Source organism: Oryx dammah, unplaced genomic scaffold, assembly GCF_014754425.2.
Source record: "Oryx dammah isolate SB20612 unplaced genomic scaffold, SCBI_Odam_1.1 HiC_scaffold_28, whole genome shotgun sequence".
In the NCBI taxonomy this organism is placed as follows: Eukaryota; Metazoa; Chordata; class Mammalia; order Artiodactyla; family Bovidae; genus Oryx; species Oryx dammah.
Genome location: NW_024070212.1, coordinates 101517871 through 101541854, shown reverse-complemented (window position 1 = coordinate 101541854; position 23984 = coordinate 101517871). Strand labels below are relative to the sequence as shown.

General features: G+C 42.9%; 1 protein-coding gene across 1 annotated transcript in view; it reads right to left on the bottom strand.

The window, feature by feature from the left end:
* ZMYND12 (zinc finger MYND-type containing 12) overlaps positions 1-23984 on the bottom strand; it is a 35254-nt gene that overhangs the window by 5942 nt on the left and 5328 nt on the right. Inside the window, exons 2-5 of the mRNA XM_040231509.1 lie at positions 17132-17273; positions 15676-15847; positions 4071-4240; positions 807-929 (exon numbers count right to left, since the gene is read on the bottom strand). Coding sequence (XP_040087443.1) covers positions 807-929; positions 4071-4240; positions 15676-15847; positions 17132-17273 — 607 coding nt within the window. The remainder of the gene's footprint in view (positions 1-806; positions 930-4070; positions 4241-15675; positions 15848-17131; positions 17274-23984) is intronic.

The window sequence follows — 23984 nt, the reverse complement described above, 5'->3', positions numbered from 1 at the left end:
GGTGGGCTGCCGTCTATGGGGTCGCACAGAGTCGGACACGACTGAAGCAACTTAGCAGCAGCAGCATGAGAGCCTATACCACATGCAAAAATGGTTATTTGCTAAGTAAGGTGTATATGAACATTACCAACATTTTAATATATTGGAAGCAGTTTAAACTCTTTCACAGGTAAAGATGGACATTTTAAAGTATTTTCATGTTCTTTGATCCCTTCACAGGACCTTTCCACAATCAATTTTGCTTAAAAACCTAATCTCCTCCTCTATACCACACTTCAACATGACCACCTTAGCTTGCTGCTAGGGATATGACAGAGTATGTGTGTGTGTGTGCTAGTTGCTCAGTCGTGTCTGACTCTATGCGACCCCAGGGACTGTAGCCTGCCAGGCTTCTCTGTCCATAGGATTCTCCAGGAATTCTGGAGTGGATTGCCATTCCCTTCTCTGGAGGATCTTCCCGACCCAGGATCAAGCCCTGGTCTCCTGCATTGCAGGCAGATTCTTTACCATTTGAGCTACAGGGAAGTCCTATGACAGAGTATATGGCAGTCTGTTTGGAGGGGTTTCGTTCTTATGGACGCATAATTTGTTATTTGCTCACTGCTCTATGGATGCTAAGGACTAAACTATTCTGGTAGAGGAGAAACAGAAAGAAAGAGAATGGAATATATGATGTATTAAGCTATGTGACCTTGGGCCAGTCACTTCATTCTGTCCGTGTCTCGAATTTCTCATGAATGGTCTGACACCAGGTTCAAGATATAAGGCCTAAGTATCAAGGCTCAGCTCCCGTATTCCCAACTCACCTTGGTGTACAATGTGTCTGCCAGGTCCAACTTTTCAAGGCCATTGAAGATATTAGCCAGGTGGAAGTAGCCGCCTGAGGCCCTGATGTGCTCTGTTCCAAATGCACAACTGGCAAAATAAATCTATAGCAGAAGGCAGAAAGAGAGTGCTTGAGTTTTCTTTGTAAATCATATGTCTGATAAAAGACGTGTATCCAGAGTCTATAAAGAATTTTTACAACGCCTCATTTAAAAATGGGCAAAGTATCTGAACAGACACGTCACCAAAAAGATACACCAGTGACCAATAAGTATGTGAAATAATGCTCAGTATGATTAGTCACTGAGGAAATGCAAAATAAAACCCACAGTGAGCTACATCTTTACACACACAATAACGGCTCTAATTAAAAAGACAGAAAATAACATATATTGGCAAAAATATGGCAAAAATGGAATCCTCTTGTCCATTGTTGGTGAGAACATAAAATGATGCCAGTCCTCAAAAAATTAAACATAGTTTAATCACATGACCCAGCAATTCTATTCTTAGGGATATATCCAAGAGAAATAAAAACATTCCTTGATAGCTCAGTTGGTAAAGAATCAGCCTGCAATGCAGGAGACCCCAGTTTGATTCCTGGGTCAAGAGATCCACTGGAGAAGGGATAGGCTACCCACTCCAGTATTCTTGGGCTTCCCTTGTGGCTCAGCTGGTAAAGAATCCATCTGCAATGTGGGAGACCTGGGCTTGATCCCTGGGTTGGGAAGATTCCCTGGAGAAGGGAAAGGCTACCCACTCCAGTATTTTGGCCTGGAGAATTCCAGGGACTGTATAGTCCATGGGGTTGCAAAGAGTCAGACATGACTGAGCGACTTTCACTTCCACTTTCTTCACACAAAGACTTATATACAAATGCTCAAAAACAGTATTATTTATAGGCAAAGGATGGAAACAACCCCAATGTCCATCAACTGGTGAAGGGTAATTGTGGTAGATCTACATGATAAGTCAACTATAAGATAAATGAAGTATTGATGTATACACAACAACATGGGTGAAACTCAAAATAATTATGCTAAGTGAAAGAAGTTAGATGCAAAAGATCACATATCATTGTTTATATTAAATGTGTATATTAAAAGGTAAATCTAGAGGGACAGGAAGGGGCATGAGAAATGGTTGCAAATGGATATGAGGGCTCTCTTTAGGGTGAACATTGGATTATGTTGATGGTTACACAACTCTCTAAGTTTACTAAGAAATCACTGAATTGTACACTTAATTGTACATACCACTGAATTTTATGGTATGTATCAATAATTTGGGTGTTTCTTCTTAAACTTAGGCTGAGGAATCTGAGCTTGATCTAGTGTTAACTGTGTGGTCCAGCTCAAGACAGAATGTGCTTCTGCTTCTTTTGTTGGAGGTTGTAGAGTATAGAGAGGAAACACAAGTGAAGAAGTGCATGAGTCTAGTTCTTGGGTGGAAGTAGATGGTGCCCGAGAAGTATTTCCTGAGGACGGTTTAATAAAAGGTTTACCTCCAGAGATGTGGAAGGGGTAAGGAACCAATGAGAGTTAGTGAAGCATTAGGGACTGTGCTATTGAGAGTGTTACAGGAAGAGACTGTACAGTCCAAACTCCTGAGAAAACCAGGGGAGAAAGCAGGGTTACCAGGGCCAGAAAGAGAGCTGCAGGTGAAGGCTACCTGACGGGAGCTGTGGCTACGAGGAGCACTTCCCTTGCCGGAAGTGTGCTTGTGCAGAAAGGCAGCATAGAGTAAATACCTCACCCTCTGTCTCCTCCAAACCTCCTCTGCCATGCCTCTCACTCCCCAGATGCAACTGAGACCAGAGAGCAGTGAAGTCCAGGTTCTACAGTCCATAAAGGTCAGCCTTCCAGAGCAGAGCAAAGAATGGATCTGGGGCAAGGGGATATGGAGAATAACCGACACAACAAGGTTTCCACCAGATTTAGGGACCTCGTGCAGTGGCAGGCAACCAGAGGGAAGGCTGCCCAATGGAGAGGTTCAGGAAAGACTCAGCCTTCATTGAGGCTGCAGTCTGACCCCAACCTCATCCAGATTTCAGGCTCAGGAACTCTTCTCTCTGGTAATACTGTCCAATGTGCTGGGCTGTGCTGTGCTAAGTTGCTTCAGTCATGTCCAGCTCTTTGTGACCCTATGGACTGTAGTCCACCACGCTCCTCTGTCTATGGGATTCTCCAGGCAAGAACACTAGACTGGCTTGCCGTGCCCTCCTCCAGGGGAGCTTCCTGACCCAGGGATTGAAATCGAGTCTCGTGCGTCTCCTGCATTGGCAGGTGGGATCTTTACCACTAGCGCCACCTGGGAAGTCCCAATATGGTCCAATATTGAAATCCTAATAGAAACCTTTGGAAGAACAGCTCAGTCATCCCCCTCATCATCCTGTCTAAACTGTACAGAGTTCTATAGTTTACAAATCACTTTCACACAACTCCAGGTCATTTACATGTAATAACCACACTCTGAAGAAACGATGTTGATGTTACTTATAAAAATAATAGCCAAAGTACTGCACATGCTCTGCTGTCTTACTCATCTCTGCAATTTCTTTGCGTTTAGAGCCAATTGAGGCAGAGACTAGTTTATGGTTTCTGTCTTACAGGTGATGAATGACATGAAATAATTTATCCAAGTCTATGTGCCTGGTGTGGAGAAGGCAATGGCACCCCACTCCAGTACTCTTGCCTGGAAAAATCCCATGGACGGAGGACCCTGGTAGGCTGTAGTCCATGGGGTCGCTAAGAGTCGGGCACGACTGAGCGACTTCACTTTCCCTTTTCACTTTCATGCATTGGAGAAGGAAATGGCAACCCACTCCAGTGTTCTTGACTGGAGCATCCCAGGGACGGGGGAGCCTGGTGGGCTGCCGTCGCACAGAGTCAGACATGACTGAAGCAACTTAGCAGCAGCAGCAGCACGTGCCTGGTGAAAAGACACCACTAGAAAGAGAAGGAAAGCCCATAAAGCATCTCAGTCAGGATGCTCTTCTGCCTCCCTTTATCACCCTCAGAGCAACTGAGGCTTGCGAAGTGACGTGATGTGGACAACGATGTACAGACAAAAAGTGGAAAGTGCTGAACTCAGGTTGTTAGAATTGTGTTCTTGCTAATAGTCCACCAAACAGTTGTAAACAGAAAGTTTCAGAGAAATGCTCAGTAAAAAGAAAACAGCAGTAAACAGCAACCAAACAGAGGTGTTCTCAGATACACTCAGGTGTCGTAATTTAGCTTGTTTACGTCATTGGCCAGATGATAGCGGGCTTCCTCATAGTTTTTCTTAGCCATGTAGAGAAGTCCCAGGTTCCGATGCAGTAAGGAGTGGATGGCATAACTGCATTCAGTTGATTTGAGGACTGTCCACTGAGCTTGGGATAGATATTCCTCAGCCTGGACGACCCGGCCCAGACCTGCCCAAAAGAGATAAAGATTGTAATTCATATCCTGGCCAGAGAACATATGTTGAAAGACAAGTCATCATCCATTCACTCATTTACTCATTGACTTAAAATACTGATTGACACACAAAAACCTGTCCATGAATGTTTTTAGCAGCCTATTCATAATAGCCAAAATACAGAATTTAAATGTTCACCAACTGGTGCGTAAATATACAAAATACGGTCTTTCCATATTCGCGAGTGGCATATCATTCAGGCACAAAAGGAATGAAGTGCTGATACATGCTACAGCATAGATGAACCTGGAAAATACTGTACTGAGCGAAAGAAGTCAGAGGCAAAAGGCCACCTATCGTACGATTTCATTAAGGTGAAATTTTTAGAGTAGGTAAATCCATAGAGACAGAAAGTGGGTTAGTAACTGGCCAGGGACGTACTCCAATATTTTGGCCACCGGATGTAAAGAGCCGCCTCATTGGAAAAGACCCTGATGCTGGGAAAGATTGAAGGCAGGAGGAGAAGGGGACAACAGAGGATGAGATGATGGGATGGCATCACCCACTCAATGGACGTCAGTGTGAGAAAACTCCAGGAGTTCGTGAAGGACAGGGAAGCCTGCCATGCTGCAGTTCATGGGGTCGCAAAGGGTAGGACATGACTGAGCAAGTGAACAGCAAAAACAGCGACTGTAGGCATGGGGACTGCCGATGGTATTGGGTTTCATTTTGGGGTAACAAAAATGTTCCCAAATTAGATGTGATAATGGTTGCACAATCTTGTGAATATACTAAAGCTACAGAATGGTACTTTAGAAGGGTGAATTTTATGGTACATGGACTATATCTCCATTTTAAAATATATGTATATTCACATTCAATACCTTCCATGTGCCTTGTGTGAAGTGATAGGAATTCAGAGATGAAATTTTACAGGGAATGAATGAGTGACATGGAAACAAGAATATTCATTGTTGTTGTTCAGTCGTGTCCAACTCTTTGTGACCCCGTGGACTGCAGCATGCAAGGCTTCCCTGTCCTTTACCATCTCCCAGAGTTTGCTCAAACTCATGTCCATTGGTCACTGATGCCATCTAATCATCTTCTCCTCTGTCATCCCCTTCTCCTCCTGCCTTCAATCTTTCCCAGCATCAGGGTCTTTTCTAATGAGTCAGCTCTTCACGTCAGGTGGCCGAAGTTTTGGAGCTTCAGCTTCAGCATCAGTCCTTCTAATGAATATTCAGGACTGATTTCCTTTAGGATGGACTGGTTTGATTTCCTTGCAGTCCAAGGGACTCTCGAGAGTCTTCTCCAACACCACACACAGTTCAAAAGCAAAAATTCTTCAATGCTCAGCCTTCTTTATGGTCCAACTCTCACATTCATACATGACTACTGGAAAAACCATAGCTTTGACCAAGCAGACCTTTGTTGGCAAAGCAATGCCTCTGCTTTTTAATATGCTGTCTAGGTTGGTCATAGCTTTTCTTTCAAGGAGCAAGCATCTTCTAATTTCATGGCTGCAGTCACCATCTGCAGTGATTTTAGAACCCAGGAAAATAAAGGCTGGCACTGTTTCCATTGTTTCCCTATGTATTTGCCATGAAGAGATGGGACCAGATGTGTTTTGAATGTTGAGTTTTAAGGCAGCTTTTTCACTCTCCTCTTTTACCTTTATCAAGAGGCACTTTAGTTCTTTGCTTTCTGCCATAAGGGTGGTGTCATCTGCATATATGAGGTTATTTTTCCCAGCAATCTTGACTCCAGCTTGTGTTTCATCTAGATTGGCATTTCACATGATGTACTCTGCATATAAGTTAAATAAGCAGGGTGCCATAATATAGCCTTGACGTACTATTTTCCCAATTTGGAATCAGTCCATTGTTCCACGACCAGTTCTAACTGTTGCTTCTTGACCTGCATACAAGTTTCTTAGGAGGCAGGTAAGGTGGTCTGGTATTCCCATCTTTTTTAAGAATTTTGCACAGTTCGTTCTGATCCACACAGTCAAATGCTTTAGCATAATGAAGCAGAACTAGATGTTTTTCTGGAATTATCTTGCTTATTCTATGATCCAATGGATGTTGGAAGTTTGATTTCTGGTTCCTCTGCCTTTTCTAAATCCAGCTTGAACATCTGGAAGTTCTCATTCACGTACTGTTGAAGCCTAGCTTGGAGAATTTTGAGCATTACTTTGCTAGTTGTGAGATGAGTGCAATTTTGTGGTAGTTTAAACATTCTTTGGCACTGCTTTTCTTTGGGGTTAGAATGAAAACTGACCTTTTCCAGTCCTGTGGCCACTGCTGAGTTTTCCAAATGTGCTGACATATTGAGTGCAGCACTTTCACAGCATCATCTTTCAGGATTTGAAACAGCTTAGCTGGAATTCCATCACCACTACTAGCTTTGCTCATAGTGTAAATAAGTACACTAGTACATTTGTAACATACTAGTATATTCATAATATATAGTATATGCCTAATATAGTGTAAATGCAATCACAGTAACATTATAAGGTTTTCAGGCAGAACAAAGTTGTTGTTTAGTAACTAACTTGTGTCTGACTCTTTTTCGACCCCATGGACTATAGCCCACCAATCTCCTAGGTCCATGAAATTTCCCAGACAAGAATACCGTAGTGGGTTGCCATTTCCTTCTCCAGAGGATCTTCCCAACCCAGGGATCAAACACGCATCTCTTGCATCTCCTGCGTTGGCAGATGAGCCACCAGGGAAGGGTTTCACTCTATGGATGGGGTAGAGGGGGACAATGGAGCGGGGGAGGCATGGTCAGTGCTTAGGACTGAACGTCTGTGTCTCCTCAAAATCCATATTTTGGAGCCCTAATCCCCAGTGAGATGGTAATTGGAAGTTGAGCCTCTGGGAGTTAATTCGACTACGAGGGTAGAGCCCTCATAAATGGGATTAGTGCCCTTACAAGAAGAGACAGGAGAGAGATGATCTCGCTTTTGGCCTTGTGAGGATACACAAGAGAAGGCAGCTGTCAACACGTTAGGGATTGGATTCTTACCAGATGCCAGCTCTGTTGGCACCTTGATCTTGAACTTGTAGCCTCCAGAACTGTGAGAAATAAATGTTTGTTTAAACCACCCAGTCTATGGTATTTTTTATACCAACCAAGCTAAGATAGAAAAGCCTAAGCTAGGCTTGGAAGATGAATATGTTTTCCAGATAGTTAAAGAAAAGAGGGCATCCCAGGCAGAATGAACACATCGCAAAGCCTAGAGATACGAAGTAGTATGCAGTGTTTAGAGAATTATACGTTGGTCTGTGAAGCCAGAGCACAAAGTGTAAGGGATCGAGTGGCAGGAAATGGGAGGAAAGAGGCAGGCAGGGCACAGATCATGGAGGGTTTAGTAAGTCATGCCAAGGAGCTTGCTGCATGTGGATAAAAATTAGAGGATTTTCAGAAGGGAGAAAGAACTGGATTTAGATGTAGAAGAATCCTCTGGAACTATGTGGAGGAGAGACCAGAGGGGAAGAGGAAGAGTAAAACACTCATCCAAAGACTTTTGAAATAGTTCCAGCAAGTACTTGAAGCCAGAACTAAGGCAGTGAATAAGGATGGAGCAAATAAAAAAGACATTTAGGAGCTAGAATGATTTTGGTGGTTAACCATGTCACGTGGTGAAGTGAAAGTCACCTTTATTTCTGATAGTCAGATATGATCGACACTTAAACCTTTTTGTTTAGCTGTAAAGATATATCAGTTTCCTGCCTATCTGCTTGCCTCCTAGGGAGACTGTGAGAACCGAGCAGAAAACTACTCTGAGAGCATCTGCAGAGAAGGAGGCACGACCTCACATGGAATGAAGTATTCCATGTGCTGAAAGCTGCAGGAGAAATGGTATCAGTAAAGGGTCGGAAGATGAGGACCCAGACCCCTCCAAAGTCACCCTTCTCTTCTTGGCACTTCCCCCCAGGCATACTTCATATGTAAGCACTGCTTTATTCCAGTTGTAATCATACAGCACTGAACTACGGGAGGAGAGGTGAGGAAGAAGCAGTCAGCAAGAAGCAGCAAGTAATTTTGCCTGAGTGATGCTCACACTAAAATGGGAAAACATTAGAATCAAGAAGCCTTGGCCCAGGATCCTGGCTCATGTTAATTAAATAGGCAAGTCACATTTTCCAACTGGATTTTGTCTAGAAATTAAGAGCTTTAGACTGAGGCCTTCTCAAATTTAAAGAAGCAAATGACTCTTAGCTAAGAGTTTGCGTACATATGTACTCAGTCATTAAGTCATGTCCGACTCTTTGGGACCCCATGGACTATATAGCTCGCCAGGCTCCTCTGTCCATGGGACTTCCCAGGCAAGAATACTGCAGTGGCTTGCCATTTCCTCCTCCAGGGGATCTTCTCAGCCCAGGGATCGAACCTGTGTCTTCTGCAGTGGCAGGCAGATTCTTCACTGAGCCACTTGGGAAATCCAGCTAAGATGTTTAAGTTCAGGAAAATATTGGTAGACGGTATTGATATCTATTGAAAATTAAAATTTTTCATGTCCAGTTCTCATTTACGGAGATATTGCTGGAAAAGGAAGGCCCCTGGGACAAGCTGAACCACATCTAAACAAGGATCAGTACCAAAGGAAAAAGGGTATGTGCGAGAAAAAAAAGGACATGCCTGAAAATTCAGAGAGCCGGATATAATGAGGTGAGCAGATCAAGCTGTGACAAGCAGGTCGGAATTAAGACTGTGACCCATGAGTGGGTGAGTCAGGCATGCCCTCCTCCATACAGCGCTTACCTAGAGAAGTGCAGGGAGAGAGTGGAGGAAACAGAGACATTAGGAAGGGAGACTATCAGTTCAGTTCAGTTCAGTTCAGTCGCTCAGTTGTGTCCGACTCCTTGCGACCCCATGAATCACAGCACGCCAGGCCTCCCTGTCCATCACCATCTTCCAGAGCTCACTCAGACTCACGTCCATCAGGTCCGTGATGCCATCCAGCCATCTCATCCTCTGTCATCCCCTTCTCCTCCTGCCCTCAATCCCTCCCAGCATCAGAGTCTTTTCCAATGAGTCAGCTCTTTGCATGAGGTGGCCAAAGTACTGGAGTTTCAGCTTCAGCATCATTCCTTCCAAAGAAATCTCAGGGCTGATCTCCTTCAGAATGGACTGGTTGGCTCTCCTTGCAGTCCAAGGGACTCTCAAGAGTCTTCTCCAACACCACAGTTCAAAAGCATCAATTCTGCGGCGCTCAGCCTTCTTCACAGTCCAACTCTCACATCCATACATGACTACTGGAAAAACCATAGCCTTGACTAGACGGACCTTAGTCGGCAAAGTAATGTCTCTGCTTTGGAATATACTATCTAGGTTGGTCATAACTTTCCTTCCAAGGAGTAAGCGTCTTTTAATTTCATGGCTGCAGTCACCATCTGCAGTGATTTTGGAGCCCAAAAAAATAAAGTCTGCCACTGTTTCTACTGTTTCCCCATCTATTTCCCATGAAGTGATGGGACCAGATGCCATGATCTTCGTTTTCTGAATGTTGAGCTTTAAGCCAACTTTTTCACTCTCCTCTTTCACTTTCATCAAGAGGCTTTTTAGCTCCTCTTCACTTTCTGCCATAAGGGTGGTGTTATCTGCATATCTGAGGTTATTGATATTTCTCCCGGCAATCTGGATTCCAGCTTGTGTTTCTTCCAGTCCAGCGTTTCTCATGATGTACTCTGCATAGAAGTTAAATAAGCAGGGTGAAACATACAGCCTTGACGTAGTCCTTTTCCTATTTGGAACCAGTCTGTTGTTCCCAGTTCTAACTGTTGCTTCCTGACCTGCATACAGATTTCTCAAGAGGCAGGTCAGGTGGTCTGGGATGCCCGTCTCTATCCTACAGGGCAATTTGCAGAGTATACGCAGTAGAGAGAAAGGATGGCCAGTTAAGGAACAGTGGTACTTGTCTCAAGGGGGAGACAGCAGGCTCACATTGGGTTGTGGCAGGTCCGAGAGATATTATAGTGGAAGATTTTGCAGGACTTGGTGCTGAAAGTAAAGAAGCCCAGAATAAAAGTCACGGATGATTCAAATGTGTGGCTGGGAAACACCCAGGGGAAGAAAAAGGAATCAGCGTTTAATGAGGGCCTGCCTCATGCTATGCCTTCTACTGGCCTTCCACCAGGCGAGGCCACCTGCCTCTGTGATAACATCTGCAAACAACCCTGCAAAAGAAATATCAGAGTAGGAAACTGCATGCCTTCAGTTAATCTAAGTTCATCAGATCTGTCCAGTGTCTACCAGTCTGCCAGATGCTCATTGCATGCTGCAGTCCTGACCTTAAGGAGTTTACAGTCCAGTGAAATCATTACACAATAAAGAAAGAAAAAGTGAAGTGCTAGGAAGGAAATTAACAGCTGCTGCTGCTGCTGCTGCTAAGTCGCTTCAGTCGTGTACAGTTATCAAAAAGGGCAGGGAGAAACCTACTTTGGATGATTACGGGAGACATCTCTGACAAGGTGGTGTCTAAGTAGATGCCTGAAGTATGAACGGAATCAGCCATGTAAGAGGGAGAAACAAGAATTCCAGGCAATGTGTAAGAGAGCCTTAAGGTAAGAAAAAGCTTAATGACTGGGATCCCACAACTAGTGAGGAGATGAAATTTAAACCTAGGTTCTCCCAGTTCCAAAGTGTTGACTAGAGTGAGGGAAGATGAATAAAGTGGCTCCTCTTTGAAGTGTTACTGAAAATGTCATTTTCCAGCAGGTTAAAATTCCAAAGTTTTCCTTAAAAAAAGAAAAGATGAATGCCCATAATTTTTCCACTCCAGTCTGGAAGAATCTCTAAGATGGGAGAGGAATGTGTGGGGGGGACGTGATTTATTTAGACTTTCAAAAAGGTTGGCAAGGTTATAAATCAATAGTGGTGGGAGTTATAATAAAACCTTCCATCTAGACAGCACTTTCCTGCTTGCAAAGCACTTTCATGTTCATTACACACAAATTCATTTAATCCTCAAAACAGTCCTGTGAAGAGGATTCAGGTTCAACAAATGCTTACATAGTTCCCATTTAGGTGTCAGATCCGGTGAGAGGGTTTTTGAGTGCCTTCTCTACACTCAGTACTGTTCTGGATGTAAAGACACTATGATGAGTAAGAATATACACAGCCCCAGTTCTCCCTGAACTTATGGTCTATTGCAGGAGAGGGACTTGAATTAAATAAGCTCATCAACAGTGTTGTTCTTGTTTAATTGCTAAGTCGTGTCAGACCCTTTTGCAACCCCATACACTGTAGCTTGCCAGGTTTCTCTGTCCATGGAACTTCCCAGGCAAGAAAAATGGAATGGGCTGCCATTTCCTTCTCCAGGGGATCTTTCCAACCCAGGGATCAACCTCACATCTCCGGCATTGGCAGGCAGATTCTTTACCGCTGAGCCACCACGGAAGCCCCATCAACAAATGTATAATTATTATCAAGGTAAGTGCCCAGAAAAAAGAAAGATGTTTCTAACTGCATACACAAAAAAAGAGAATCGACTCGGTCTAGGAGCTTGGGAAAGGGTTCTAGATGGGAGTGGTGACTCAAGCTGAGTCTGAAGGATGAATAAGAGTTAGTCAGGTGAGGGGGAGAGGAGGAAAAGTGGGGAGAGTAGCTAGAGAAGAACCTTCCAGAACAAGGAAGCATTGCAGTGCCAACGAGAGAAGGCCAACACAACTGAAAGGGAGAGAGAAGATGAGAGGTGAGGTGAGAGAATGTAGAAAGGCTGGACCAAGAATGGGCTCATAGGTTGCTTTAGGAACTTGGTCTTTACTGATTGGAGTGAGTTGGTCACATTTTGTTTAGAGACCAGATTAGAGGGAGGCCAGGGAAGATTGCAGAAGCCAGTTGGCAGGGAGTAATTCAGGTGAGAGATGATAGGATTTAGGCTAGGGTGATTTTTCCAATATTCTGTAGCTAGTCAGTGTCAGAGATAAACAGAGCCTAGGCTGTATTTCCTTGTCCAGCGGTCTTCCACTATTTATGGAGGAGGGACAGGCCAGAATGGAGAGTCGGACCAAAACAGGGTAAAAAGAGTATTCTTGCAGCTAAGTGGCCTGGGATGAAGAGTCAGAGTGCAAACCAGTGAGGAGGGGTCCATGCAGAAGAGGCATCCCAGAATAAGAAGTCAGAGCCCACAAAAGGAGAGAAGGGCATCTGCCAGGGGAAAGAATAGGATTAGAGATGGGAGGTCAACCCATGCAGCGTAACAGATTAAACATATAGATACATCAGGGAAAATGGGAGCCAACATTCTCATCGTCAGACAAGGGAACTACAAATATAAAACGGGAGAAAGTGAGATTGAACCCTGTGGATTTAGATGTAGTCGTAGGGACCCGAGATCATATATAGATACAGATGTAGAGAGAGAGAGAGATTTAGAAATAATGCATATATACATATGCACATTCAGTTCAGTTCAGTCGCTCAGTCGTGTCCGACTTTACAACCGCATGAACCACAGCACACCAGGCCTCCCTGTCTATCACCAGTTCCCGGAGTTCACCCAAACTCATGTGCATCAAGTCCGTGATGCCATCCAGCCATCTCATCCTCTGTCGTCCCCTTCTCCTCCTGCCCCCAATCCCTCCCAGCATCCGAGTCTTTTCCAATGAGTCAACTCTTCACATGAGGTGGCCAAAGTATTGGAGTTTCAGCTTCAGCATCAGTCCTTCCAGTGAACAACCAGGACTGATCTCCTTTAGGATGGACTGGTTGGATCACCTTGCAGTCCAAGGGACTCACAAGAGTCTTCTCCAACACCACAGGTCAAAAGCATCAATTCATATACACATTATCATACATATATTTCCTAATTCTGTCCACTGAGAAGCCTGGGAATAGCCATACCTCACTAGCAATGAGTATGTCTAGTGCACAATTCACGGCTTCTAAATTCCATTTTCCACTAAAAGAAATCAGGGCTCCTTGCAGATAGGTTCTAGAAAGTAGGAAAATTGATCAAAGAACAATGTGGAGGGAATTCCCTGGCAGCTCAGTGGTTCAGTGCTAATGGGGGACTTCTCTGATGGCTCAGATAGTAAAGAATCTGCCTGTAATGCAGGAGACCCTGATTCAGTTCCTGGGTCAGGAAGATCCCTTGGAGGAAGGCATGGCAACCCACTCCAATACTCTTGCCTGAAAAACCCTGTGGATAAAAGAGCCGGGTGAGCTACAGTCCATGGGTTGCAAAGAATCGGACACTGCTGAGCGACTAACACTTTCATTTTCACTTTCCAGCACTAATGGATTCCATGCTTTCTCTGCTGAGGGCACAGGTTCTATCTCTGGTGAGGCAACTAAGATCCTGCAAGCCTCCCAGCCACACACGCGCACACATACACAACCTCCCAAAAAACAAACAAGAAAGAAAGAAAGAGAACAATGAGGATGTGTCAAGGAAACACAGAAGCCAGTGTGATGGGCTGCCACTCGCCAAATCAAGGACAGTTTGAACATCAAATTAAAGATACTACTGGATTGTAACCCATTAAATAAAATAGGAAAACAAAGGTCTATGGTGATATAAATAAATATATTCACTGAAAGTTTGTTGAGAAATGGGATATTTATATAGTTTCAAATACCTCTCTATAACTTATCGATTGCAAAGAGAGGAAAGAGTAACTTTACAGAGAAGAAGCCTGACAGATACCACCTTAATAAAGTAACTTGAACATCATCAATAATGGAACAAACTAAAAACATGTGCCAACTTCTACGATGGGATGAGAAGAATACAGCCTCACTTCTGTGATATTCCTGCCAAAGACACATCACCTGAGTCCAGTCATGAAGAAACATCAGAAAAAATCAAATTCATTTTATAAAATAATTGGCCTTTAATCTTTAAAACTGTCAACATGGTAAACATCAAAGAAAGCTTGAGAATAGTTTCTCCAGCTTTCTGGAATAGTTTCCAGAATGAAGGAGACTAAAGAGCCAAGGCAATAAAATGAGACTGTGATTCTGGGCTCCGTCCTTTTGCTATAAAAATGTGATTGAGACAATTGGAAAAAGCTGAATGGGGTCTGCTTAATAGACAATCGTCGATAATGACTGTACTGTGGCTACGAAGGAGACATCTTTGTAGGAAATGCATAGTGAAGTAGTCAAGGCATAGGGTGTCAGGTAAGCAGCTTAGGGGGAAAGTCCTTTATAGTATTTCCAACAGTTTTACTTTTTTTAAAGTTTTTTTTAAAATAATGGCTGCTGAGATATACAAAGCAGTAGTACAGTATTGAAAGGAAAAGGAGAAGAGGGCAGCAGAGGATGAGATGGTTAGATAGCATCACCAACTCAGTGGACATGAATCTGAGCAAACTCGAGGAGATAGTGGAGGACAGACGAGCCTAGCATGCCACAGTCCATGAGGTCACAAAGAGTCGGAAACGAGACTTAGCAACTGAACAACAAAACAGTGCCTGAAATGCTGTAGACGCTCAAAAATGTTCATTCCCCTCGAAAATGCTAATTCTCCCCTTGTAGTAACCATCATGTGTGCGGTCTGCTAAGTCTGTGCTTGCTCCTCTCAGAATCGCCTCTCCCATCAGTAGGAGCAGGTTCCTAACTTTGTTTGAACTGAGTGACTCCAACACAAAGGTAGATACAGATGGATCCCACACTCGAGCTGAGTCAACACAATTCTTTTTTTCAGGAATTTAACATTGGAAATTAGATGCTAATTAGTTTCTATTACCCACCTTGAACCTGGAGGATGTGTAAATTCAATGTAAATTCAGCTACATATGATATTTTGAGGTAGCTGTCTTCTGCAATAAGCAGAAGGTAGAAAAAGCTTGTCTGCAGAGATGGAAAATAAAGCAGAATGCAGAGAGAAACAGAGATAAGACCCAAGAGAGAAGAACAGCACTGGCCTTGGCTTCTTATAGCATTCAGAGTCTAGTATCTCCCAAAGCCTCCCTTCCTTGAGGACACTCCAGCATCCTAATAAATTTCCTCCTTTTGCTAAGGCCAGCTAGCATGGATATGAGTCAGTTATAACCAAAAAGTCCATGATATCTCCTTCCCCACCTTGTGCCAAATTTTACAGCAATCCTGTTCTTCCACAAAATGTGTCTTGGTGCCATTGCCAGAGCTGGACATTTTGGCCATTAATATGACCTAATATGGACTTACCTGGTGGCTCAGCAGTAGAGAATCCGCCTACAATGCAGGAGATTGCCTGCAATGCAGAAGATGTGGATTTGATCCCTGGGTTGGGAAGATCCTCTGGAAAAGGAAATGGCAACCCACTCCAGTATTCTTGTCTGGAAAATCCCATGGACACAGGAGACTACAGTTCTGTAGTCTCTGTAGCCCCTGTGGGCTACAGTTCATGGGGTCGCAAGAGTTGGGTGGGACTTAGTTACTAAACCACCACCATCATGACTCAATATAGCACTTCTTACTGGTTCCAGGGGGTCTCTAGTCAGCTTCACTTACCAAGGCTGGCTTCGGCCAATAGCAAGTAAGCAGGCACCAGCTCAACTGAACTCAGGCCGTGCACATTCATGCGAAAGCGAAGAGAGTGCAAAGCTGCTGGGACAGCATCTTCATGTTTTCCTTCAAAGATGTATTTCTGGGCAACAGTGTAGCAGAGTTCAATCAAATGCTTCTGCGGAAGAAAAACTGAGGCTATCTGAGACATCTAAGGGTAAAAGGTAACGGCGGTTATAGGTACCCCTGGAGATAAGGGCAACAGCTAACAACCTGGTCAAGAGCCCATAGTGAGCCTGCCCACATTGAGGTGGACTTGAGACCCAAAATAGGTGATTAGAAAGGAAAACTCTGGACTGTGAGTTCCTGTGAGGATCCAAGGTCCAGGGACAAGGATCTTTTCGTCATAGGTCAGTACTTGGTATAAATGAGTGCTCAATATAAAATTATTAAATGAACATTATTATGTTCTTAATAAAATTTTAGTTTAGCAAAACTGTAATGTTTCAGGACAGTTTAAAACTTTCTGCCTTTCTGAGTTAATTTTGAGACAAACATATTTTTCCTTCTGGAATTATCCTGCTTAGCTAATATTAGAAATAACTTTGACTCTGCATCATTCTAAGGCCACTCTCAAAGTGTCACTATACTAAAATCAATGAATCTTTTGTTTTGAGAGTATGGCTGAATTTTGTAACCCCAAAATTCATAAGTTTTTTAAAGATTTTTTTTTGATGTGGACCATTTTTATAGCCTTTATTGAATTTGTTACAATATTGCTTCTGTTTTACATTTTGGTTTTTTGGCCATGAGGCATGCAGAAACTTCGTTTCCTGACCAGGGATCGAACATGTACCTCCTGTATTGAGAGGCAAAGTCTTAACAAATGGACCACCAGAGAAGTCCCCAAAATTCATATGATGAAGCCCTAACCTCTAGTACCTCAGAATGGGACTGCATTTGGAGATAGGGCTTTTTAAAGAGGCAATCAAATTAAAATGAGGTAATGGGGTATCTCCTAATCCAATCTAGTGGTGGCTTTATTAGGGGAGGAAATTTGGACACGAGGGATGCGTGCACACAGAGGAAAGACCACAGGAGGACACAGCAAAAAGGCGGCCGTCTGCAAGCCAAGGGGAGAGGCCTCAGAAGAAATCAACCCTGTGGACAAGCTACTGTTGATCTTGGACTTCCAGCCTCCAGAACGGTGAGAAAATATATTTCCATTGTTCAAGCCCCCCATCTGTGGCACTTGGTTACAGCAGCAGCTATAGGAAACTAATACTGCAGTGATTCAGCAAATTTGCGGACAACTGACTGAATGGAATTGAGGGCATAAAGACATAAAACCACACCTCTGCCTACAGAGGTTGCAGTTCAGTGGCCTTGCACAGTCCGCCCTTTCCCTGGGGCCGCTGTGCTGCACGCCTGGCTTAAACCTGCAGCGTCCCACAGGCCCTACCTGCCGCTGCTGCAGCTGCTGCAGGCCATGCTGCCGTTCTTCCTCCGAGTTGTAGAAGGGCATGGAGGTGCGCAGGGGAATCAGGAGCTGACATATCTTCTCGTGGATGCTGCCCCAATCAGCTCTTTGATGAACCACACCACTGACAATGGAAACGCAACCATTATCTCTACCTTGGGCTTGACCGCAGATTATCCTGGCGCTATTGCTGGTCGGGCCCTAGGGACTAGAAGAGTAAGCTCGACACAGACCAGGCAGGGAGCACAAAGCCATTTCTGACACAAATTGCTCTTCCTTGTATGGTAATAGGGCGGTATAAAGACCAGGGGTGTGTGGGAGGATATTTCTGCAGGCCATTAGGTGGTGATCCTGTGGCTATTCCGCTTTTCTTCTTCATTAGTAACAACAAAGACAACGTTAACACTGTATTGGTCTAAGGTCATTTTCAAAATATCTGAACACTGAAGCTGATGAATTTAAGGATCTTTTTCTTAGGGAAAGGAGAGAGCCTCTCATGAGACTCTCAGAGACACTTTCCTTACAGCTGGGGCATGGCTGGGAAGAGCACCATTTGCAGTCTTCTGTGCTCAGGGTGGCGGTGGCGGGTGGGGGGGCACGTGCATAAAACACACTGTGAATATCCTCCAATCCTAGCAGTGCAACAGGTGGTCTCACAAGTAACTGTTCAACTTTTTGCAAACAAGCAAACAAACAAAAAAACATTTTTTAAAGGTAAGGAAGCATAGGTATGGAGAGTAGGTAGCTACTCTAGGCCTGTATTCCAAAGCCAGTATGTTTTAGCTCTCCAGAGAAAAGCACTGTGGCAGTTTAGTTTACAGCTTTTCTGACTGTTTTATGTACATATTTAATATTTTTTAAACACTTAATTGGACAGCACAAATATAGAACGTTTGCATCACTACAGAAACATTCTATTGGAGAGCACTTCGACAGAGAGTCCACTCCCACTCCTTTTATTTTTTTAAATGGCCACACCATGCAGCCAGCAGGATCTAAATTCCCCAACCAAGGAAAGCGCCACTGGGCCACCAGAGCCCAGGGAAGGGACAGGGAAAGTAGCAAACCACTGGACCGCTAGGAAATTCCCTCCCATTCCTTACACAATTTCCTCTATGAATGACTCCTGTTGCACTGAAAAGGAAAAAGAGGAATGAGTTTTTCTTTCACTTTCTTGAGAATAAAGAAGAAAAAGAGAACAGTGAGCAGGCCTGAACATTCCTAGTTTTTATTGCAATTGTTCCTAATCTGTAATCTGTAACTGTTTGCTTTTCTGGCCCCTAACTCTGCACCTCATGCGAAAAGTTGACTCATTGGAAAAGACACTGATGCTGGGAGGGATTGGGGGCGGAGGAAAAGGGGACGACAGAGGACGAGATGGCTGGATGGCATCACTGACTCGATGGATGTGAGTCTGAGTGAACTCCGGGAGTTGGTGACGGACAGGGAAGCCTGGTGTGCTGTGATTCATGGGGCTGCAAAGAGTCGGACACGACTGAGCGACTGAACTGAACTGAACTGAACTCTGCAGGTGACTGCAGCTATGAAATCCATGAAATTAAGACGCTTGCTCCTTGGAAGAAAAGCTATGACAAATGTAGACAGCATGTTAAACGTAGACAGTGTTTGTCATCACTTTGCTGACAAAGGTCTATATAGTCAAAGCTATGGTTTTTCCAGTAGTCACATGTACAGATGTGAGAGAGTTGTGTGAGGACCATAAAGAAGGCTAAGCACTGAAGGACTGATGTTGAACTGTGATGTTGGAGAAGACTCCTGAGAGTCCCTTGGACTACAAGGAGATCAAACCAGTCAATCCTAAAGGAAATCAACCCTGAATATTCAATGGAAGGACTGATGCTGAAGCTGAAGCTCCAATACTTTGGCCACGTGATGCAAAGAGTTGACTCATTGGAAAAGACCCTGATGCTGGGAAAGACTGAGGGCAGAAGAAGAGGGTGACAGAAGATGAGATGATTGGATGGCATCATCAACTCAATAGCCTTGAGTCTGAGTGAACTCCAGGAGATAGTGAAGGACAGGGAAACCTGGCATGTTGCAGTCCATGGGGTCACAAAGAGTCGCACATGACTGAGCAACTGAACAACACACACCATATACAAAATAGACTCAAAATGGACGTAAGACCAGAAACCAAAAAGCTCCTAGAGGAAAACAGGCTGAATACTCGCTAACATAAATTGTAAAAATATTTTTCCTTGGATCTGTTTCTAAAGCAAAGTAAATAAAAGCAAAAACAAACAAATGAGACCTAACGATAGTTACAAGTTTTGCACAGCAAAGGAAACTATTGACAAAATTAAAATACAACCTAATGAAGAGAAGAAAATATTTGCAAATTATGTGACCAATAGGGGAATCCCAACCCAGGGATCGAACCCAGGTCTCCCGCATTGCATGCAGACGCTTTACCATCTGAGCCACCAGGGAAGCCCAATAAGGGGTTAATATCCATCATATATAAACAACTCAAACAATTTAACATCAAAAAACAAACAACCCAATTTAAAAATAGGCAGAGGAGCTGAGTAGATATATCTCCAAAGAGGACATCAGTTCAGTTCAGTTCAGTTCAGTTCAGTCATTCAGTCATGTCCGACTCTTTGCAACCCCATGAACTGCAGCACACCAGGCCTCCCTGTCCATCACCAACTCCCGGAGTTCACTCAAACTCATATCCATCGAGTCGGTTATGACATCCAGCCATCTCATCCTCTGTTGTCTCCATCTCCATCTCATCCTCTGTCGTCCCGTTCTCCTCCTGCCCCCAATCCTTCCCAGCATCAGAGTGTTTTCCAGTGAGTCAACTCTTCACATGAGTTTCAGCTTTAGCATCATTCCTTCCAAAGAACACTCAGGACTGATCTCCTTTAGAATGGACTGGTTGGATCTCCTTGCAGTCCAAGGGACTCTCAAGAGTCTTCTCCAACACCACAGTTCAAAAGCATCCATTCTTTGGTGCTCAGCTTTCTTCACCATCCAACTCTCACATCCATACATGACCACTGGAAAAACCATAGCCTTGACTAGATGGATCTTTGTTGGCAAAGTAATGTCTCTGCTTTTGAATATGCTATCTAGGTTGGTCATAACTTTTCTTCCAAGGACTAAGCATCTTTTAATTTCATGGCTGCAATCACCATCTGCAGTGATTTTGGAGCCCCCAAAAATAAAGTCTGCCACTGTTTCCACTGTTTCTCCATCTATTTCCCATGAAGTGATGGGACCAGATGCCATGATATTAGTTTTCTGAATGTTGAGCTTTAAGTCTAGTCAAAGCTATGGTTAAAGAGGACATGCAGATGGCCAATAGGCAGATGAAAAGATACTCAATATTGTTAATCATTCAGTTCAGTTCAGTTGCTCAGTCGTGTCCAACTCTTTGCAACCCCATGGACTGTAGCATGCCAGGCCTCCCTGTCCATCACCAACTCCCGGAGTTAACTCAAAATCATGTCCATTGAGTTGATGATGCCATCCAACCAGCTTATCCTCTGTCACCCCCTTCTCCTCCTGCCTTCAATCTTTCCCAGCATTAGGGTCTTTTCTGAGGAGTCAGTTCTTCACATCAAGTGGCCAAAGTATTGGAGTTTCAGCTTCAGCATCAGTCCTTCCAATTAATATTAAGGACTAATTTCCTTTAGTCTGGACTGGTTGGATCTCCTTGCAAGCCAAGGGATTCTCAAGAGTCTTCTCCAACACCACAGTTCAAAAGCATCAATTTATTGGCACTCAGCTTTCTTTATAGTCCAACTCTTACATCCATACATGACTACTGGAAAAAACATAGCTTTGACTAGACAGACCTTAGTTAAATGTAAATCAAAACAGCAGTGAGATATCACCTCACACCCGTCCGAATGGCTGGCATCAAAAAAAGAACAGAAATAACTTAATGTTGGCAAGGATGTGGAGAAAAGAGAAACTTATACACTGTTAGTAGAAATGTAAATTGGTATAGCCACTGTGGAAAATTCAAAAAACTAAAAAATAGAGTTACTATATGACCCAGCAATTCCACTCCTGGGTATATACCCAGAAACTTTCATTTGAAAAGATACATGCATATATATATATATATATATATATACACACACACACACACATATATATATATATATACACACACACACACACACACACATACTTCCCAGGTGGTGATAGTGGTAAAGAACCCACTTGCTAATCAATTCAGGAGATGTAAAGAGACAGGATTTGATCCTTGGGTTGAGAAGAGCCCCTGGAGGAGGGCATGGTAACCCACTCCAGTATTCCTGCCTGGAGAATCCCCTGGACAGGAGCCTGGCAGGTATACACACACACACACACACACACACACACACACACTGGAATACTACTTAGTTAAAAAGAATGAAATTTTGCCAATTGTAGCAATATGGATGGATTTGGAAGGTATTATGCTAAGTGAAATAAGTCAGAAAAAAAATACTGTAAGATGTCAATTATATGTGGAATCTAAAAAGTACAAAACTAGTGAATATAACAAGAAAGAAGCAGAGGCACGGATATAAAGAACAAACTAGCGGTTATCGTTAGGGAGAGGGGAGGGGGAACAATATAGGAGTATGTAGTTAAGACAAACAAACTATTATGTATAAAATATGGTGCAAGGATATATTGTACAGCACAGGGAATATAGCCAATATTTTATAGTAACTATAAATGGAGTATAACCTTTAACACTATATTATACCCCTGGAACATATGTATTATTGTATATCAACTGTACTTCTATTAAAAAAAAACTGGAAAAAAAAAGAAAAGAAAATCTATCGACCATAGATGTATGTGGACTTCCCAGGTGGAACTAGTGGTAAAGAATCTGCCTCCCAATTCAGGAGACATAAGAGACCTGGGTTCTTTCCTAGGGTTGGGAAGAACCCCTGCAGGAGGGCACGGCAAGCCACTCCAGTATTCTTGCCTGGATAATTCTGTGGACAGAGGAACCTGGTGGGCTACAATCCATAGGGTCACAAAGAGTTCGACATGACTGAAGTGACTTAACATACATAGATGTATGTGCTTAATTCTGGACTCTCAATTATATTCCATCAATCTATATGTCTATCCTTATGCCAGTATCACACTATATTTCTGTAGCTTTGCAGTAAATATTGAAATTGAGAAGTGTGAGTTTTCCAACTTTGCTCTTTTTTGAAATTGTTTTAGCTTTTTTTAGGTCCCTTTCATTTTCATATAAATTTTAGGATCAGAGTGCCCATTAATGCAAAAATGGTAGTTAGAATTTTTACAGGGATTGCATTGAATCTGTGGCAGTGGTGGTGGTGTATTTGCTAAGCTGTGTCTGATCTTGCAACGCCATAGACTACAGCTCACCAGGCTCCTTTGTCCATGGGATTTCTCAGGCAAGAATGCTGGAGAGGGTTGCCAGGTCCTTCTCCAGGGGATAATCCCCACCCAGGAATGGAAGCTGGGTCTACTGCATTGCAGGTGGATTCTTTATCGACTGAGTCACCTGGGAAACTATTTCATATTAAGTCTTCCTGTCTATGAATATGAAATATCTTTCCATTTATTTAGGTTTGTTTAGTTTTATTCAACAATATTTTGTTTTTTTTTCCAGTGTATGTCTTTTACTTCTATGATTAAATTTATTCCTTTATTTAAAGTGCTATTGTAAGTAGAACCATTGTCTTAATTTCATTTTCAGATTGTGCCTTGCTACTGTACAGAAATATAGCTGATTTTTGCATATTGATTTTATATCCTATAACCTTGCTTTTTTGTGTGAGGGGTTTCTCTATATAAAGATCATACTTTTACTCCTTCATTTCCAAGCTGGATACTTTTTATTTCATTGTCTTCCCTAATTGCCCCAGCTAGAACCTCTAGTTCAATGTGGAAGAAAAGTAATGAAAGTGACATTCTTGCCTCATTTCTGATTTTAGAGGGGAAAACTTACTGTCTTCAACTATTAAATATGATGTTACTGTTGTGTTTCTCTATGGTTCTTTTATGGATACTCTTTACCAAGTTACAAAAGTTCATTTCTATTCCCATTTTTTTAGTGAAAGTCACTCAGTCATGTCCAACTCTTTGCAAACCCATGGACTATACAGTCCATGGAATTCTCCAGGCCATAATACCAGAGTGTATAGCCTCTCCCTTCTCCAGGGGATCTTCCCAACCCAGGGATTAAACCCAGGTCTCCCACATTGCAGGTCAATTCTTTACCAGGTGAGCCACATGGGAAGCCCAAGAATACTGGAGTGGGTAGTCTATCCCATCTCCAGCAGATCTTCCCAACCCAGGAATTTTGTTAAGTGTTTTTATCATAAAGGGAGTTGGATTTTGCCAAATGTTCCTGTATCTATTGAGATGATTATGTGATTTTTGTCCTTTATTCAATTAATGTCCTTTTTCCATTAATTTGATGATGTTGTATATTGATTGATACTTTTATGTTGAACCAACTTTGAATTCCTGGGAGAAATTCTGCTTGGTCATGATATATAATTCTTTTTATATTCTGCTGGATTTGGTCTGCTAGTATTTTGGAAAGGATTTCTGCATCTGTATCATAAGAGGTATTGGTCTGTGGTTTTGATGATTTTCTCTGGTTTTGGTGTTAGGATAACACTGGCCTCATAAAACTAGTTGGAAACTATTCCCTTCTCTTCTAAATTTTTCAGAAGGGTTTGTGGAGTTGTTAACACTTTTTAAATATTTGATAGAATTCACCAGTGAAATTGTTCTGGGCTTACTTCTTGAAATGCTTTTCAATTACTTAGCTAAATTTCTTTAATTATAGATCTACTCAGATATTATATTT